General features: G+C 59.0%; 1 protein-coding gene across 2 annotated transcripts; it reads left to right on the forward strand.

Annotated features, from left to right (window-relative positions):
- Positions 1-7878: 7878 nt before the first annotated feature.
- CREG1 (cellular repressor of E1A stimulated genes 1) lies at positions 7879-17256 on the forward strand. 2 transcript variants are annotated; one of them, XM_036015190.1, is made up of 4 exons: positions 7880-8285; positions 10903-11022; positions 13694-13878; positions 16791-17256. In XM_036015190.1, the coding sequence occupies exons 1-4, from the start codon at positions 7932-7934 to the stop codon at positions 16792-16794; spliced, it is 663 nt and encodes a 220-aa protein (XP_035871083.1). In that variant the 5' UTR covers positions 7880-7931; the 3' UTR covers positions 16795-17256. The 2 variants fall into 2 exon arrangements, with proteins under 2 accessions (XP_028386627.1, XP_035871083.1); XM_028530826.2 differs by lacking the exon at positions 16791-17256 and having other exon boundaries at positions 7879-8285; positions 13694-13882.
- Positions 17257-18647: the final 1391 nt, after the last annotated feature.

Consider the following 18647-nt stretch of genomic DNA (forward strand, 5'->3'; position numbering starts at 1 on the left):
GAGTTTCCCACCTGGAGATGCCAAGATTGGAAACCACAAACTCGGGCGGCGGAGCGGCGACAGGAGGGGCAGAAGCACTTTATCTGACCCCCTGTGATTAGGCCTCGGGATGAGCTGCCGCAGCCACGGGTGGAAGCCCCGTTGGAGTGGGTGAGGGTGCGATAGCTTTCACGAGGAGGGTCTGGTGGGCTGGGGGGCAGTGCGCAGCCCTGGGGTGGAAGGAGCGTGGGGCGGGGACAGTGAAGAGCAGAAGCAAGCAGAGCCCTGGGGGAGGGGGGGCAGAGGGGGAGGCAGACTGTCAGCCTCAGCGTCTTTCGAAGTGGGAAGTGAGACCTCACACCCCCGAGAAGATGCAGCAAGGAGCGCCCAGGGCCACCTGTGTTGTGATATTTGCAAAAATGCAAAAATACATCAATCAAACCAGAGTCTAATCAAACCTCCGGTTCTAACTCCCACTTTACGGGAAGCCACGGCCTACGGCCCCCGGATGACCTGAGAGGATTTAATCGGCAAAGCCTGGAATGTGGGGACTTTCTGGAGATCAGAAGAGCTTGTGTCCCCAACAAAATGACACAGAAAACATAAAGGAAGCATATGTTCATTGATTTGAGAGAGAAAGAGAGAGACATCCATGTGACAGAAACATTGATCAGCTGCCTCCCTGACTGGGGATCGAACCCACAAACTTTTGGTACATGGGATGATGCTCCAACCAGCTGAGCCACTTGGTCGGGGCTTGCCTTCACTGTAACTGACCTGGAAAAGTGCACACATCTCCTACTGGCCCAAATACAATTGCATGAGTAACTACAGCTGCAAGGGAAGTTGGGAAATGTGGTTTTTAGCAGAGCTGCCCTTGTTCAGTAAAAACTTCTATTGCTATAGAAAAAGAGAGTCGGTATTAAAGGGAAGAGAGAGCCACCACCACACTCGTTTGGGAAGCTCTTGCGTGAATTGGAAGGCCACTTGTGCTTTCTTTAAGAAGTCTGGATTCAGAGTCACATTCCCTGGCCTCGGGCCACCGCCGTGCCCCTTAGGTGTGCTTTTGGCAAGTGGCATGACTTCTCCGAACCTCAGTTGCCCCCTCTGCACAATTAAGTAACTATAATTAGCCTGTCTGCCTCCCCAGGGTCTGGGGAGGCCCGAACTTGGCCTTTCAGAGCCCAGGGGAGGTGGCAAGTTCAGCAGAAGTGGGTTTTGTTTCAAAAACAATTTTTAAAAAATATTTTATTTATTTATTTTTAGAGAAAGGGAGGGAGAAAAAGAGGAAGAGACATATAAATTTGTGGTTGCCTCTTTTGTGCCCCCAGCTGCACACCTGGCCCACAACCCGGGCATGTGCCCTGACTGGGAGTCGAACCGGTGACCCTTTGGTTCACAGGCTGGCACTCAGTCCACTGAGCCACACCAGCCAGGGCTGTCCTTAGAATTCTTTTAACATTGGGAGCTCTGGGCTCCAGTTCCCCAGCTTGGGTTGGGGTGCGGAGCACACGCCTGGAATTTCTCTGCCTTGTACTTCCGCTCGCAGGAGAAGACAGGTGGGGGGGAGGGGAGTCCTACCTCGTCCCTTGTCAGCCTGGCTGCTGTGACCAAGCGCCTGTCCCCAGGCTCCTGGGGAGGCGGGGGGGAAGGGTCACTGGCAACCCGCCCACTTGATCTTTCTGTGCTCCAACCTCGTGTGGCCGACACAGGCCCTGAAGCTCACTCCTCGCCAGGTGGGCTGGGTGGCGCCCGGGAGGGACTGGCAGGAAGGAAGCCGGCCAGCGGGGGCCTCGGCGGCGCTGGGTGGCACTTCAGGCCGCACCCGGAGGCGGCAGACCGCAGCAGGCGGCCTCGGCCCCCTGGGCACCCCAGGGCGAGCCCATAAGGCCGTCGTCTCCCGTATGTGGAGTTACACAGCAGAAGCCGTTCGTAACCACCAGCCTCTTGGCTCCTTGAGGGAGAGAGGAAGGAAGGAAGGAAATCTTCTCTCGGCGTCTATTATGCCATGTGGACAACCCGCCAGCACTCGCCCCTGGCCCAGCCTCGCGAGCAGGTATTATGACTTCCTCGCTGAGAGGCGAAGAGCGGGAAGTTGGCCGATGACCTTGCTCGGTGCCAAGAGCCCGCAAGGGGAGGGGGGGGCGAGATGGGAACCCAGCCCCTCCGGTGCCACGACGCCCTTCACTAGCTTAGAGCGTGGAAGGGCCGAGACCACGCGTTCAGTCGTCGGATCCTCCCCTGAGCACTTCCCCGTGTCGCGCCCACAGTAGGGGCTCGAACGCGTGAGTGGGAGTGGCGTTTTTCATCGTTTTCTCGCTGGCAGGGACCCAGCACCGTCCCTGACATGTGAGATAGGTCACTACCGTATTTATCGGATACGCTTAAGTTGTTGGACTGATGTTTTGAAAAAGACTCAACGACCTGGCTGGCGTAGCTCAGTGGATTGAGCGCGGGCTGCGAACCAAAGTGTCGCAGGTTCGATTCCCAGTCAGGGCACATGCCTGGGTTGCAGGCCATGGCCCCCAGCAACCGCACATTGATGTTTCTCTCTCTTTCTCTCTTTCTCCCTCCCTTCCCTCTCTGGAAATAAATAAATAAAATCTTTTTAAAAAAAGGAAAAGACTCATCGTTTTTTAAAACGCCCATAGGAGCAGGAGCACCTTGCAAAGCCTTCACGGGGCAGGGTCTTCATGGAGATAACACGAGTGAGAAAAATCCAAGGAGGGGGGTTCCCGGATGCCGCCGCTTGCGCCCCTCTCCCCGGCTGACCCTGAGCAGGAGCGGCCGATGGCCGGTGGTCGGTGTTTGGGCCACGGTCCCAGCCATGCACCGGCGGCAGGCGCAGGGGCGGCTTGGGCAGACGTCCCCCAGAGGAGGCACGTGCTTGGCAGCCGTGACCCCGGCAGGGGCCAGCTTCACGCCTTGTGCCCGAACGTCCTTAGAAAGCCTGGTGTCCCGGTTGGGTCCTGTGTCTTGCTCTTGACTTTGGAAAATACGGTTCCAGCAGACGCGTGGACGGTGCCTTTTATTGCTTCCTGCTGGCGGTTGGTTCCCTAGCCCGGGGCTGGGGCGGCCAGGACAGCCTGTGCTATCAGGGAGAGAGGGGTCCTTGGGTTCGGGGGTCTGGGTCAGGAAGCGGGCAAGGCTGCTGACACAGAAAGCTGGGTGAGTGGGGGGTCAGGGCTGCGTCCCGGAAAAGACAGAGCAAGTGGGGACAGGAAAGAACAGGCGTGGAGGCAGAAATTGTGCTTTGCTTTTGTTGCTCAGAGGAAGGAGGTGACCCAAGGTCCCTTGTGACACCGGAAGAGGTGTATTTGGGGAAGTGGGACCTCTCCCTGCAGAGCCGTTTGGCTTCAAGGCCACCCATGGGCGACCTCAGGGCAGGCCAAGAGGTTCTTCTGTGGTTCTGGCTCTTTCCACACTGGGGCGGGGTCACCGCCGGGTGAGGGTGCCCCGCACAAACCGGATTACGCAAACCGGACCGGGAACCTGTTTGTTTTGGGGACTCAGTCCTCCGAGGTCCCCCCTCATCCCTCCCCCTTCGATCCCAGTCCCTCAGGGGGGCGCCTGAGGGCCCAGCTCCGAGCCAGCGCTCCCGGGACCGAGACTGGGGGGCTCAGCCCGACTCACGGGCAGCCCTGAGCCTTGGGCGCAGCACCTTCTCCTCGGACCTCGGCTTCCCCACGGGGCAGTTGATGAGCAGGACGGACAGACAGACTCGCAGGCCGCCTGCGGCAGGCAGACTGGGTGTTCTGTCGCCAGGTGACTCCGCTGGCCAACTACACATGAATAAGGCTGCGAACTGTTAGTTTTCCTCCGTGCAGGACAGTCTGGCCTGTTTCACCCACCTCACCCACCCACCCATCCATCCATCCAAATGTATACTGGGCACCACTGTGTGCTGGCATTGCTAAGTCACAAGCAGTGTTCATGGCTATTTATTGAGTCCCTACTATGTGTCCCATGCTGTGTTAGATGCTTTAACATTGGTGTACTCTCCCTGCAGTCCTATGAGGCAATACTTTTTTTTAGCAAGAGTTTTTATTGTTTAAAGATTTCATTTATTTAGTTTTAGAGAGGGGGGAAGGGAGGGAGAAGGAGAGGGAGGGAAACATCAATGTGTGGTTGCCTCTCACGCACCCCCTGCTGGCGACCTGGCCTGCAACTCAGGCATGTGCCCTGATTGGGAATCGAACCGGCAACCCTTTGGTTCACAAGCTGGCACTCACTCCACGGAGCCACACCAGCCAGGCCAAGATGGTGCTTCTGTTTTAGACCAAGTTTAAGCGTCTCGCTCCAGGCCGTATCTCTGATTCAAGGTCAGACTCCAAAGCTGGGGTTTCGTCCTGCAGAGAGAAATGAGATGCATTGTCCTGCTCTCCCGGAGGTCCCAGACAGCAGCCCTGCGGCCAGGCCAGCTTGCAGGCTCCGACACCCTTGTCATTGTTCCTTTGGTCCATCAGAACATGTCTCATCGATTGCAGAAAACCCACCCTGCCTAGCATACCTGGCGACCTGCATTCACGCCCCAGCCAGAGTCCCACAGGGATTTCTGAGCCATGAACTTATAAACTGTGGCAACAGCGCCCTCATGTGTCAGCAGTGCAGGAAGCTCCGAGCGGCCGACAAACGGGCAGGTTTCCCCGACTACTTTTTAGAGTCTGGGGACAGGTGACCCAGGCGGGGGGTGATGGTCAGGACCGTGCAGGAACCGGCGTGGGCTGAAGGGACACGATTCCACGAAGGTGGTTTCTCCCTCAAAACAGGGTGCTCCTCCTCAGAGCTGCTGGGGGACTTCCCAGATGTTTTCTAGTTGTTTTTTCAGAAGGCTTTTTTTTTGTTTTTGTTTTGCTTTGTTTTTACAGAGATCCCAGTGGAAAGCACCCACTCTCAGACAGGGATTGAATGAAGCAATCGAAGGGGGACAGACAGACTGAAGCGAACGCTGGCGGCCACCAGCGTCACAGCTGGGGTCCCTGCGCCCTGGCTACGTTCCAGGCACGAGGCCGCCAAGTTCATGGTGTTTTCTCGTTTAATCCCCGTAAAAGTCCCGGGAGGTGGGAGCTGGTATTTTGCAACTGCTAACGATGCAGAATTCTTCCTTTCCGAGTCACGCTTAAGTGGCTGGCTCAAAAGACTCCAAAGCCAGCTTTTTTAAATAAGGAAGGTATTTATTTTTAGAGAGAGGAAGAGGAAAGAGAAAGAGAGAGAGAAGCATTGCTTTGTTGTTCCACTTACTGATGCATTCACTGGTCGACTCTTGTATGTGCCCTGACCAGGGATCAAACCCACAACCTTGGTGTAGCAGGACGATGCTCTGACCAATGGGGCCCCTCGGCCAGGCCCTGAAGCCAGCCCTCTTCGCCACCCAGCAGCTACCTGCTATTCGAAGCATGCGTGCCTGCCGCGGGCAGAAAGGCCCCGAGCCACGGAAGACAGCCTGAGGACCATCAGCGGTTGGTGTGACTGTCCTGGTGCGATTCACCATGTCAGCAGTGTGTCCTGAATGCCTGCTAGACACCCGGGATGTGGGCATGCCCACGTCACTGCTCCTGACCTCGGTGACACCACAGTTGGTAGGGATCCAGACAAGTGAACCAGGGTCACACCGCGTGAAGGGCGAGCCTGCAAGGGGGATTCTCGCAGGACCGCACCCCAGTGGAAGGAGAAGATCCTCACTCCCAGCAGGGAGGGGGCTCGGTCCAGGCCCTGCACACACACAGACAGAAAGCTCAGGGGAGGAGCAGCAGGCCCCGAAAGGCGAGGGGCTCCCCCCAGTCCTCCAATGAGGAGGCCCTGCTAACTGAGAGCCAGAATCACACCCCACTGTTATTCCCGAGCGCCGCCATCCCCACTGTTGGTTTTAGAAGCATTTCATCAGCTGTTTACGAAGCCAGGCGGGCATTCCGCAGGTATCTGCTGAGTGCCTGCGCTGTGCGTGGGGACACAGAACAGAGGCGGACGAGACAGGCAACATTCCTGCTCTCTTGAAAGTCACGTTCCAGCCAGGGACCGAGAGCACGTCACTAAATAAATACACCCGGTGACAGAGACAGGCAGGGGTGTCCACGGGGAGGAAGACCCCTGAGAAAGGGTGACATCTGCTTGGAGATCCAGACGGGCAGGAGGTGGCCATCTCTGCAGCCGAGGGAACAGCATTTGGGGCACAGGGAACAGCCAGTGCCAAGACAGACCCTGAGGGGAGGTGCTTCATGCCGGGGTGGGGGTGGGTGGACCCTGGTACCCTGCTCCGATGCAGGACACCCAGCCCAGGCGCCGGTTCGGCGACGCAGCTGAAACGGGGCCTGTTGTGGGTTTGCACACCAGCGCCGAGTGCTGCAGCAATCCACAAAACAAGCATTTTTTTAAATCTGCTTGCAAAATAATGGTTCACGTTATCGGAACTTACAAAAGTCGTGTTAACAGAAAAACAGAACATGGAGCCAGAGGAGGTGTGCGGTCTTCCAACCCAACCGGCTTCTTGTTTTTGATGAGAAAACCGAGGCCCAGAAGGGTGACAGGAAAGCCCCGTGGCCCCGTGGCTCCACGGTGGCCGCGTGGAGACTGGAACTCCGGCTTGAACATTGTGGCTCTCTCTTCCCTTAATGGGTGTGGGATGCTCTGTGTGCCATTGGCAGGCACCCCCACTACTGGGATTGTGTCTTGGTTTTGAAAATGATGCACCTGATTTCCCCCCTCTCTGATATTTCCCCCCTGGTTCCCCATCCAGCCCGAGGCCCAACCAAACTCAGCAGTTAACATGGAAGCTGAGTCCGGGTGAGGGCGGTTCCGGCGGGCAGCATCCAGCGTCCGCCCCCCCCCCCCCCCCCCAAGCTGAAGACTCTCGCCTCCGTATCCAAGTTCTGACCCGGGAGCCTGGGAATCTTGGCTGCATTCAGGGAGCTGAGTTTGAGACGGAAAGCGGAGACTGGCCCACCCACTCGTCTCCCACGCTGCTCAGGTGACTGGCCCCAGCTGCCGAGTGAAATGACTTCACCCCTGTCGCACAACAGCCTCCGAGGGCCGGCCGGAACCAGACTTACAAGTTGACCAACACCTGCAGGGACCCATCGGGCAGCATTCAGGACAACTGTGATGGGGACCTGAGGCCTGGCCCAAAAGGTTAGCTCTCACTCTGAGGAGAGGGGGCCACAGCTTACGATGATAAAAGATTCGGTCGGGTGGGAGGAGCTCATTGACCCGTTCCCAGAATATCAGAATGAGGAGGCACCCCTGAATGGAGCCGGGGGAATGCTACGTGGGTGGGCTGAGAAGGATCGGTAAGGACAACAGCTAAAACCATGGGCCCCACGCCGAGGACTGAACAGGTCCCCACATGGTTTCCATGAGCTCAGATTCGCGCACGGGAGGAACAGCAAGGGAGGACTAACCACGCCTTAGCGTCCGCACTGAGCGTCTCCTGGGCCAGAGGCAGCGAGGGTTATGGGTCCTAAGTTTGGGGGCTCCTGTCCCCTACCCCGGGACCCTCGCTGCACTTTGGCGCAGAGAGCGAGGGCAGCAGAAAGGGGAACTCGTGTAGAAAACGCAGCATTTCCTCTCCGATGCCACAGCCTCGTGTCCAAAAGTCCTTAAGGAAGGCGCCTGCGCCCGCGCGCGCGCGCAATGTCTGTGTTTTCCCCAGAAGGATGACTTAGGCAAGGTGCTTAATCTCTCCCAGCCTCCGTTCCTCCACGCGTCAAACAAAACAAGGTCCCACTGAGGACCGTTTCACAATCCCTACAGATCCGCGGGTGGAGCTGCAAGCAGGCAGGCAGGCAGACCCGGCCGGCAGGTTGCCAGGCGACCAGAAACCCGCCCCTCCGTCCCCGGCTCCGATTGGCTCTTCTCGGAAGGGGCGGGGCCTGCCCCGCGGTGGGCGGGCCCCGGGCGCTATGCTGACCCCAGGCCGCTGGAGGCCGCGGGGCCGGACTGTTGCCGGAGTCCCCGCCATGGCCCAACCTGCCCGCGGGTCTGCACGCCCGCTGCTCGCCGCCCTGCTGGCGCCGGTGCTGGTGGCGCTGCTGGCGGCGCCGGCGCGGGGCCGGGGCGGCCGGGGCCACGGGGATTGGGACACCGACGCGCTGTTGCCGCCGCTGCCGCCCCGCGAGGACGCGGCGCGCGTGGCCCGCTTCGTGACGCACTTCTCCGACTGGGGCGCGCTGGCCACCCTCTCCACGCAGGAGCGGGTGCGCGGCCTGCCCTTCGCCGACGTCCTGTCGCTCAGCGACGGGCTCCCGGGCAAGGGCAGCGGCGTGCCCTACTTCTACCTGAGCCCCCTGCAGCAGTTGGCGGGCGACCTGAAGGTGAGCGTGGGGCGCCCCAGCCCTTCCAGGGCCGCCGCCGCCTGGCCCGGGGCGACTGTGCTCACACCCCTGACTCCGCGCTTCCGCGCGGACGGGCGGGCTCTGCAGCGTCCGGAGCGGCGGGCAGCTGACTACGGGGAAGGCTTTGCAGGGTGTCCCAGGATATCCCTGGGAACCTCAGCACTTCGTTTGCGCGGCCTAAGGGGTTCCTCTTTCTGACCCCTCCTTTGAATTGCGAGTTTTCCCTTCTGCACCAAGAAGCTGGTATCCACCATGGGGTCGATTACAGCGATTGTTGCCATCTTTAGCCACCCCCTCCCGTGCACACTGGCTCCCGCGGCAGGAGGCAGATCGGATGGGAAGTCCCTCTCCTGACCCTTGGCCCACCCTTTGTGGGCAGGGGCCAGGTTCACAGCTATGTTGGACCCCTGCCGTCCCAAGAGAGGTGTCTCAGACACCTTGGGAGGCCAGAGCCACACAGGGTCCGGGACTGAAGCCTGAATGGGTGCAGGGTCTTTGTGACAAAGATCTGGGATCTGAGGTCGCCTGGGAAGGTACGACGTTATTGACGAAGAGACAGTGGAAGAGAACGTGGCATTTGAGTGAGCACCTGCCGAGCGCCAGGTGGACCGTCTCTTTCCAGCCATCCCGCCTTTCGCTAACCCTTTGAGGAGGTTTTCCTCGCCTCATTCAAGGGCCGAGGTAGGGCAAGGAACTTCCCCAATGCCACTGGCCGAACCGGAGTTCTGCCCCAGTCTACCTGCCGTCAGAACGCAGGGCACTGACGGGGCGGGTGGCTCGGGAACTGAAGAGGGCAACCAGCCAGTTTCCTTTGGCCCACACAGAGTTCTGTTTTATTATTATTGTTATTATTACTATTTATTTTGAATTAGTTTGCAACTTCTTGAAAAACTGGAAGACCTGGTAATGGGGCGGGGCACATTCTCGGAGCCAAAACAGCAGCAGCTGCCTCCTCAGCCCAGGCGACCCGCCCGTTGGGTCACCGTCCTCCCCCCGCCCCGGCCCACGCCGCTGCCCGAGTGAGTGTGAGCTCCTCGCAGGCTCACTCCACTCAGGCTCACTCCACCCGCCAGTGCGGCTCAGCCTGGGCTGCAAAGATGCCCGCCCGGGGAGACTGTAAAAAATGCCGTGCCAAAGCGTTTTGTGGAAATACGTTTTACTAAACCTCTGCCCGCAAACCCATCCCCGAGGCTTCCGAGGGGGGGGGGGGGCCGTGATCCAGAACCACTGCTCTACGTGATGCACTTACACTCAAGAGGGGCAGAGACTCTGCTGTGACCCGGGACTGGCAGATGGGGAGGGCCCCGCCCAGGACTTCAGGTCTCCAGGACGGGAGGAAAGGTGTAGCCGAGTCAGAATTAGTCTGACTGAGTCCACCCATTAACCAGTTGGGGTTGGCTTACAGCTTCCACTTTTCTTCCCCCTTCTGACCTCTGCCCACCAGGTCAGCAGGAACCACCCACCCCTTCCCCTTAGGAAACCCCTCCTTCAAGCAGATTCGGTTCCTCACTGCTTTGGGTCACGTCTTGCACGGCCCCAGTTCTGTCTTCTCGCAGTCATGGGACCCTTGGCCTCGGGACCCTGGGTCTGGGCACCCCAGAGGCTCCCGAGGCTTCCGAGCTGCTCCAGGCTCTGCTCTTGACACTGAACTGCCTGGGCACTTGGCAGTCCGTCACGTGCCGCCTCTTGCTGTCTTCCGTGTCGTCGTTTTGCATTATTTAAATGTTACATCTGACTTTCCAACCAGACTCTCAACTCACAGGAGGGAGAGACCTCGTCCCTGTGCCCTGCCCCCCCCTTCTGCCTCTCCCAGGTGCCATGCCGAGTCATCTATCGACAGCAAACACTTGGCTGCAGGGTTTCAAGGAGGCCTCTTTGTGACTCGCTGTGTGGAAGGGTCGCCGTGACATGGCAGAACCCCCTGCACGGGACCCTGCGAGTCTGAGGAGCGAAGCAGTCTCAAGCCTGCGGGTGCACTGTGCTGCGAGCTGTCGGCAGTAATGCCTGTGGACAAGCTGACTTCTGAATAAGAAAGGACCCAGCATGGGGCCTGCCTCACTCTCTGAGCCGAAGCACTGTCCCCTGGGTGCAGGGCGAGAAGGGACGGCCTCTCCCGTGTTGAAATCCCGTGACCCGTCGGGCCGGCCGAGCCACCCAGGAAGCGTGACTCAGCTCTTTCCTCGCTGAGACGGTGTGACAAGCTAGTGGAGCTGTGGGTGCTTTTAGGCGTCAGCCTCTGGTTAATGTCTGACCCCGGAGACGTGTCAGAGAAGGGCTGGACCAACCTGGTCCTGGACGGCGCTGTAATTCCAGTCCCTCTGGGGGATGCAGGACAAGAGTTGAAGAGGTGTTATAATAACTCTCCCTTGGTTCACCTAACACATGAACGCCCCTCCCCCTCTCTGGAGAGAGGGCCAAGGTTATTCTCCGTCCGGAGAGTCATTGTCCCGAGTGGAAGGAGGTGTTTGACAGTCCACTGTTTGATGGGAGACGGGGCAAGCTGGGGGACAGTGTGTGCGCGGCCTGTGAGATCGGTCCCCTCTGTGGAGACAGTGTTTCACGAGAGGGTCTCCATTTCTTCCCCCCCACCTTGCAGGAGAATCCTGATGCCACGCTGACCATGTCTTTGGCTCAGACCGACTTCTGCAGGAAGCACGGCTATGACCCCCAGAGTCCCCTCTGTGCGCACGTCATCCTGGCCGGGACCGTCACCAAGGTGCGTGAGGACCTGCAGACGCGCTAGCTGGCTGCAGGGGCGAGGTGTCTCGCTCACCGTGAGGGAAGAGGCGGTTCGGGGAGAAAGTAAAATGGATCGGTGACTGGGATGCAGAGTCAGAGCATGTCCTAGTGTGCAAAGTAATTTCACGAGCACTCAAAGTTGTTTTAAAGATTTTATGTATTTATTTGTAGAGAGGGGGAGGGAGGGAGAGAGAGAGGGAGAGAAACATCCGTGTGTGGTTGCCTCTCACGCACCCTGCACTGGGGACCTGGCCTGCAGCCCAGGCATGTGCCCTGACTGGGCCTCGAACCAGCGACCCTTTGGTTTACAGGCCAGCACTTAACCACTGAGCCACACCAGCCAGGGCACAAGCAGTAAAAGTTTTAATCAGTTGCTTTCAGATCAGTGTTCAAGAAGACATCTGTGAGCAGAACGAACTATTTTTTTGGGGGGGGGCAAACAGAGCTAATAGCTGGGAAGCCCCTAAATCGGGAACAGCTGCCAGCCGCAGCTCACTCCTTGGCCCCGTGTGTGCTGCACCACGTTTTGGGGTCCCCGCCTCCCTGTTGTGGCGGTGGCTTAGAGCAGAGAGCGCCCCAACAGGCTAGAAGGGGAGACTCCGTCCGTGCAGTGGGTCCTGGGTGTGCCTCTCCACAGTTTGGGGTGAGTGCTGCCAGGAGGAGGCTCAGCGGGGCCAGCAGATTGGCTCCTTGACCTGTCAATCACAGTCCCGAACAAAGTTCCTCCTGCTGGCCTCTCTGCAGGTGCCCGTCCCTCCCCAGCAGGGGGCAGTGGGGAGCCAACGGGCCTGACTTCCACTGTGTGTCTTCTAAAGGTTCCGCCCCCTGTGTGTCTGCCTCTCGTGTTGGACACGTGCTGGCCCTGGGGGAACTGAGCTGACGGTGCAGGTCCCAAGCCCGGGGACACTTTGTTCCGGGAGCCTGTGCCGGTTAGTCCGCTGGCTCAGAATCCCCGCTTCGCCCCGGGAACTGGGCCTCACCCGTCTGTCCCCACCGGTTCCTGAACCCTCCTCCTTGTCTGCGTTTGTCGGAGCCTCCTCGCCTCCTCCTGATCCCTTAACCGCGCGATCAGGACGGACAGCAGATCCGAAAAGCGCTCAACACGAAAACACAGCACACAACAAAAAGAACGCACGAGGAAACCATTTGTGGAAGCCTGCGTGGTGATGGGCGTGAGCCAGACTTGCGGGGGTGGGGGGCGGTCCCCGGTTTTACAGGGGCGGGCGAGAGCGGTGTGCAGTTGTGAGTACGCGAGACAGAGTTTGTCCATGCGTTATTATTAATTATCACTTATTGATGATTGGGTTGCTTTCTGCACACACAACTGTAAACCTACTTTGCCCACCCCAGGACATGTATCAGGGCGTCCTGCTGCCAGACCCTGAAAACAAATGAGGCGGACCCCCGGCCCGCAGTGTCCGCGGCATCATGGATGAGATACCAGACAAATTCGTAAGGACTACCGAGTCCTGTAGTGGAGGAAAAGGGATGGCGCGGCCACTCTCTCAAGGGGAGAGCGCCCCGACCCTTGCCTGGACAAGCTTTTTGGGGTTCAGTCTGCACAGGAATACAGGGCAGATAAGTAAAGCCCATCAGTCACTGTCAAGGCCGTAAGGATCACCTACTAAGACAGTAGGTGACATTCAGAGAACTCTGAGGGCTTACTCTGAGTTAGAGTCAGGTAGCTAAAGGACCATAAAACTTTGGGGAACAAACTCACTTCCTGCTTGGTCCTTATCATTTATTTTTTTTTAAAGATTGTATTTATTTATCTTTAGAGAGGGGAAGGGAGGGAGAAAGAGAGACAGAAACATTAATGTGTGGTTGCCTTTTACGTGGCCCCCACTGGGGCTGTGGCCTGCAACCCAGGCATGTGCCCTGACTGGGAATCGAACCTGCAATGCCTTGGTTCGCAGCCCGAGCTCAATCCACTGAGCTATGCCAGCCAGGGCTGGTCCCTTATCATTTAAATTGAGGGTATTAGCAAAGCAGGTTTCACAGGATCTTACATACTCTTTCTTAGGCCTGATCGCCCTGGGGAACCTGCCCTTTCCAGCACAGGGCCTACCCACCTCCAGCATGTTTCAGGCTTAAGTCAGGCAGGGGAAGTAAGGCAGCCAAAAGATAGGAGACTTCCCACAGACAGAATGAGGACTCGGGCTATGTCAAAGCTGAGGGGCGAGGGTCTATCACCCCCTTTCTCCATAGGCACCCAAGTCCTTCCCTGAGGGGCCCCCTCGTGACCCTGCCTGTCTTAGGTCATCCCTCCCTTGAGGAATCTTACCTGTCATTGGCTAACGGGTCATCCGCCCAGGGCCAAGCAGGGTGAGGTGAAAGGGGGCAGAGGCGGTGCCCCTGCCGAGGAGATAAGCTTTGTCTCCTAAGTGGCTTATGGTCCCAAGACCTTTCTACTCAGCCTTAGCCATGGGGGGTTACAGCTTCTGAAACCAGGCAGGGCGGCTCCCAACAGACAAACACAATGTCATGATTATGTATTAATCGTTAAAAAGTAAAAAGGAAACAAAAGATCAAGGTCTGTAGCTAGGTAAACGCCGTAGGGTTAGCAGGATGCAAGAACCGCGTACGGCTAGCGGACAGAAAAGACGACGTCCCGCCGCAATGGCGTTCATCCCGCGCGTGTCCTCCAGGTGAACGAGACGGAGAGGGACGTGGCGAAGCAGGCGCTGTTCACCCGGCACCCGGAGATGGCATCCTGGCCCTCCAGCCACGACTGGTTCTTCGCCAAGCTGAACATAACCAACATCTGGGTCCTGGACTACTTCGGCGGGCCCAAGACCGTGACGCCCGAGGAGTATTACAACGTCACCGTCCAGTAAGTAGCCGTCGACCCACCGTCCGCCCTACTGCACAGCCCTCATTATGGGGGGGGGTCTTTAGGCCAGGGGGTGTGACCACTCCGGGTGCCGTGGACTCCCGAGACCACCCTCACCTCACAACAACGTTTTTTTTTTTTAATGTTAATTAATGGTGGTTACTTCTTTTTTTTTAAAGATTTTATTTATTTATTTTTAGAGAGGGAAGGGAGGGAGAAAGAGAGAGAGAAACATCAATGTGCGGTTGCTGGGGGTTATGGCCTGCAACCCAGGCATGTACCCTGGCTGGGAATCGAACCTGCAACACTTTGGTTCGCAGCCCGCGCTCAATCCACTGAGCTACGCCAGCCAGGGCACAACGACGTTTTTTAAATGCATGAAGTACGTAGCATTACAAAGGTGACCCCGTGTTGGAGTACACTCATAAAGGGGTGCCTCGGAGGACCTGAGGCCCAGCAGCGTGTGGCTCTTGAACCCCATCTGCAGTGGAGATGCCAGGGTGGGGCCCCGTGTTCAGGCTGCGCCGTGGGGCTCTGCACGGAGCCGGTTCTGACCCGTGACTCTCACGGGAATCGGGCCCCTTGGACCGAATGACCCTCACCCGAGGCTGAGCACGTGACCCCCGTCCCCAGCAGCAGCGCTCCCCCCCCATCCTGGGAGCACCTGTGGGGCCGAGTGGTTTGTGATGCCCCCCAGAAAGTGGGCACCGGAGGGGAGGAGGCCGGACCGCAGGGGCCTGACGGTGGCACTTCTGAAAGGGCGGGGGAGCGGGTGCGCTCAGGAGCTTTGCAGTGAAGTCGGGCGTACAGCGAGGGAACACGGGCGCTGGCACCTTCCCAGGTGACGCAGGTACTGACTGCCTACCTGACACCCTCGAAGCCCCCCGCATGGTGACGACCCCCCGCCAGCGGCAACAGCAGCTGCACACTCGTGTTTGCTGAGCTTTGCAGCCCACATGGGCTGCTTTGTCCGTGTCAGCCCACTGACCTCTCCCTGCGCCGTGGCCCCCGCGCTCCGCAACCAGTTCCTCGTTGTCACGGGTGACACGGGGGTGCAGCCAGTGAGTGGTGCTCGGGCCTTCCAGCTCAAGCCCCCCTCCCTTGGTGGCTCGCGGGCACAGGCTCCTCACCGCGGAGACGGCTGTTGGCGGAGGCCAGGGGGGACACCGGGCTGCACTGGGGGGCAGAAGCTCACGCTGGGGCTTCCGCTGCCGGCACCGCCCTCTCCAGGCCCTGGCCGACCTGCTGACTCCCCACCACGACTGGGAATGTCTTCACAGACAAGCTCAGCTTCTAGGTGCTTTTTTAAAAACCCTGAACATGGTCTAGGACAGTGTGGGGCACGGAGCAGGTGCTTTGTGAATGCCGGCGGCCTGCCGGCCGGACAATTTGAGAAGGAGGTTCCCAGCCTCCTAGTTGAAGGAAGAACCTACGTGCGTGCGGGGAAGGGCCACAGGCCAGGGGTTGTCTCTCGGGCTGGCAAAGCCACCTTATTGTATAGGGACACAGGTGGCAATGACAACGTGACAACCGGCAACACATCCCCGGGGGGACGGCCAGTAGGAGGACAGGCCCGCTCTTCAAGGCTGGCTTGCACGGGACGGGCGACCTCCGCAGCACAGTTATCTTTGCATGAGCCACATGCCCGGGGGCGGCGCTCGCTGTGAAAACGAGATAAATGCGTGTTTTCCTTGAGTGTCCTCTCTCAGTGAGTGAGTCCAGTAAACCCGAGGCCCCACTTTATTGCCCCGGCAAGTGGGGGCCTTGTCTGTGGCTCAGAGATAAGGCGGAGCGCTGTCTCCTCACCCTTTGGACAGGGGCACCAGACCCGACACCGGGGTGCGCCCCGCCCGAGGCAGCCCTCCAGAACCCCGGGGATGCCCATCTCAGAGTCCGGGAGCGGGCCACCACCCTCCCGCCCACCCGGATTGCCTCCAGACCTGCCCCGTAGCCCGGGGAGTGGACAGCCGTGTGTGTTGGGGCCGAGGGCCTGCACATTCTTGGGGAGCCCCTCCAGGGGCCTCCTGGAGCATCCCCGGACGGCGGCCACTGTAGGGGCTCGCCCGCATTAGGTCTGGGGGTGTTCTCTCTCTAAAGACCAGAGAGCCATCGGCACCCGGGAATCTGTCACGCTCAGAGGCGTCTGCCATGAAAGCTCCAGCGCAAACGCCGCCGGGCAGAGCGAATGGGGGCCCGAGGGCGTGTGCTTCGCCTCCCGGACTGCTGGGTCAGGACCCCGCGGGTGTGTCTGCGCAGGGAGTGCGGGCGCTGTGTCTGCTGGCGCCCTTCCGTCAGCAGGTCTCACCTCCGCTCCTGGTCCAGTCCCAGCACCAGGTCGCCCCACCCCCTCGGTGCCCGCCCGGCCCCTAGCAAGGACAGGGGCGGGGAGAGGCCCCGGATCACGAGCTTGCCCGGCCTCCCGTGCCTGCACGTGGGGTCTCTGGCAGCCGTGGTCAAGGCCGCAACAGGAAAATGGGCCGCGGCCTCCTCGCCCGGCGGACTCAGCGTCACCGGGCTCTGGCCGACGAAGGCTCGTTTGCCCTGGTGTTTGGGGCCTCTTCTGTTCTCAGCTGTTTTTGACTTTTAAACCTTCAGATGGTCCGGAGTGAGAGGACCACGCAGCCCGGATGGATGGTGGGCGCCCACGGGCGTGTGGGCGACACCCTCGGACCGGAGGGACGCGGGCTGGGGCTGGGGCGGGGTTTCCAGGGGCGGGGTTTCCAGGAGGGTGGGCGGCAGGCCGCAGGGGTCTCGGGCGGTGCCCCTTCAGCACTCAGGAGTAGCTGAAATCAGCTCCGACGCCTTGACCTTTAGACCAGAAGTTCCGCTGGTCCTCCCCTAGAGTGAATTAACTCTTAAGGTTTGTCAACTCGGTTTAATGAAATCTCTTCTTTCTCTGTCTCCCCATTTAGGTGAAGCAGAATGGGGCGTCTGTGATCTCGAGGGTGACGTTTGTAGGGAGTTTCTAACAGATTTGGAGGGCGCCGGGGTTCTCGGTGGACCGAGGCCCGGAAGATCCGCCTGTTCGTTTTCCCCCTGGGGGCCGGAGGGCCCGCCTGTTTACAGAATCAAGTTGGCCTGCTGCTGGATTTCCTGGAAGATGAGCTTGCTGACCTTTACACATGTGAACGTGTAGTTTCAGTACCTACACATATGGTTTCACGAGATAAGATCGCTCGTAGAGAGGCGTGTCCGGGACCCAGCCCCTGAGCCCTTTGGTGGCTCAGGGACAGGACTCGATATGCACCGGCGTGTTTGCAAATGACAAAGAAATCCAGCAAGTGGCTTCTGGTAAAAAAAAAAAAAAAATGAGTTGCATTACACTTGGCAAAATAGGTTTGTTCAAAGCTCCAGGGATTAAAAGCACTGTTTCAATGGCGTGAGTTGGATTTGTTTCTTAAACACAGGTGTTCGTACCTGCCCCCTCTCACCCAGGCCGCTGCTGGGACGCCGTGTCTTTATTTTGTGCCAAACACGGGCTGTTTCAAAGCCTCACGTGAGTCCTTCGACTCTTTCCCTTCGGTGACCTGCTCACCACGTCCTAAAATGGGGCCATGGCCCTGGCTGGGCAGCTCAGTGGTTGGAGCACCATCCCGACACCAAAAAGTTTCAGGTTCAGTCCCCAGTCGGGGTGCCTGCGGGAGGCACCCGATCGATGTTCCTTTCTCCCTCTCTAAGACCAATGAACACATCCTCAGTGAGGACTAAAAACATTTTTTAGACATTCAGATGTAGATCAGATTGAGCTCTTCCAGAGGAAAGCCAACCCCGGTGTCCCAGCAGGTGATACAGATTGAATGGGCAGAATGTGCTCCTGCTATGTTCCGATGGGCCACCAGAGGGCAGTCTAGGCCACTTTTTGGGCGGACGGGAGTTCCTTTTTCCTGCGGAGCTGATCCAGCCCTTGAGTGACACGGTGGCTGAGGTTGTGAGTGCATGGCCTCGGTGACCCCAGGGCAAAGGCAGGATGACTCCCCGGGGACAGGAGGAGACCCTGAGGACTCCGTGTCACGTGCTTCGGTCCTCCTGCACCCCACCTCCTACAGAAGAGGGACAGCCCTGGCTGTCACCCACAAGGGCACGAGTGCCTTGGGGGAGGGGGGGAGCTGGCTGTGGCCCGGAGGGCAAGGCAGGTTCTCCTGAGGGAGAGAAAATGCAAGCAGAGAGAGGGGCTGGCGGAGGAGCCCGGGGCTCCTGAGCACAGTGGGCCACCTTTGGTAGAAACTGGGGTGGCCTTGGATCCGTGCCAACCGCCCGAGGCCATTGTCTTTGCCAGACCACAGCCAGCGATCCCAGGTGGCTCCGCCTTCCAGCCCAGGGTCCCGGCAGGTCCGTGGTGGGGCGGGGAAAACCCCACCTGCACCGGGGCGGGGCTCGGCGAGACCCACGCAGAGACATCCTGGCTCCGCCCTCTCAGCGACACTGAGACCGAGGACACAGGGCGGCCGACGAGGGGACGGCGTTCCTGTAACTCGGCGCGTTTTCGGTTTTGCTACTAAAAAGAAAACCAAAACACGTTGCTCAGTGTCGAGCTGGTAGGTCAACATGCTTCAGGGGAATTCCGAATTGTCGCTGCAGACCCGGGGCTCCGCACCTCGCCAGCTGAGAGGGCCTCTCTCACCTGAGTCCTCTGGGGAGCTCAGGGGGGTGTACCCCAACCCGTGAAACGCCATCGTCTTCTTGGTTTTTCCTTCGTATTTGTGGTAGGATGTGTGGAGAAGGTGCATGGAAACTACAACAGGTTTTGAAAATGCATCATCTCCCCAGCC

Source organism: Phyllostomus discolor, chromosome 14 (assembly GCF_004126475.2).
Source record: "Phyllostomus discolor isolate MPI-MPIP mPhyDis1 chromosome 14, mPhyDis1.pri.v3, whole genome shotgun sequence".
Lineage (NCBI taxonomy): Eukaryota > Metazoa > Chordata > Mammalia > Chiroptera > Phyllostomidae > Phyllostomus > Phyllostomus discolor.

What these genes read in the sequence shown, in the direction of transcription:
- CREG1 (XM_028530826.2), top strand. Translation starts at nt 7,932, where the DNA reads ATGGCCCAACCTGCCCGCGGGTCTGCACGCCCGCTGCTCGCCGCCCTG. An exon ending in AGTTGGCGGGCGACCTGAAG is followed by an intron (nt 8,286 to 10,902) that starts GTGAGCGTGGGG and finishes CCCACCTTGCAG; the next exon opens with GAGAATCCTGATGCCACGCT. An exon ending in TGGCCGGGACCGTCACCAAG is followed by an intron (nt 11,023 to 13,693) that starts GTGCGTGAGGAC and finishes CGTGTCCTCCAG; the next exon opens with GTGAACGAGACGGAGAGGGA.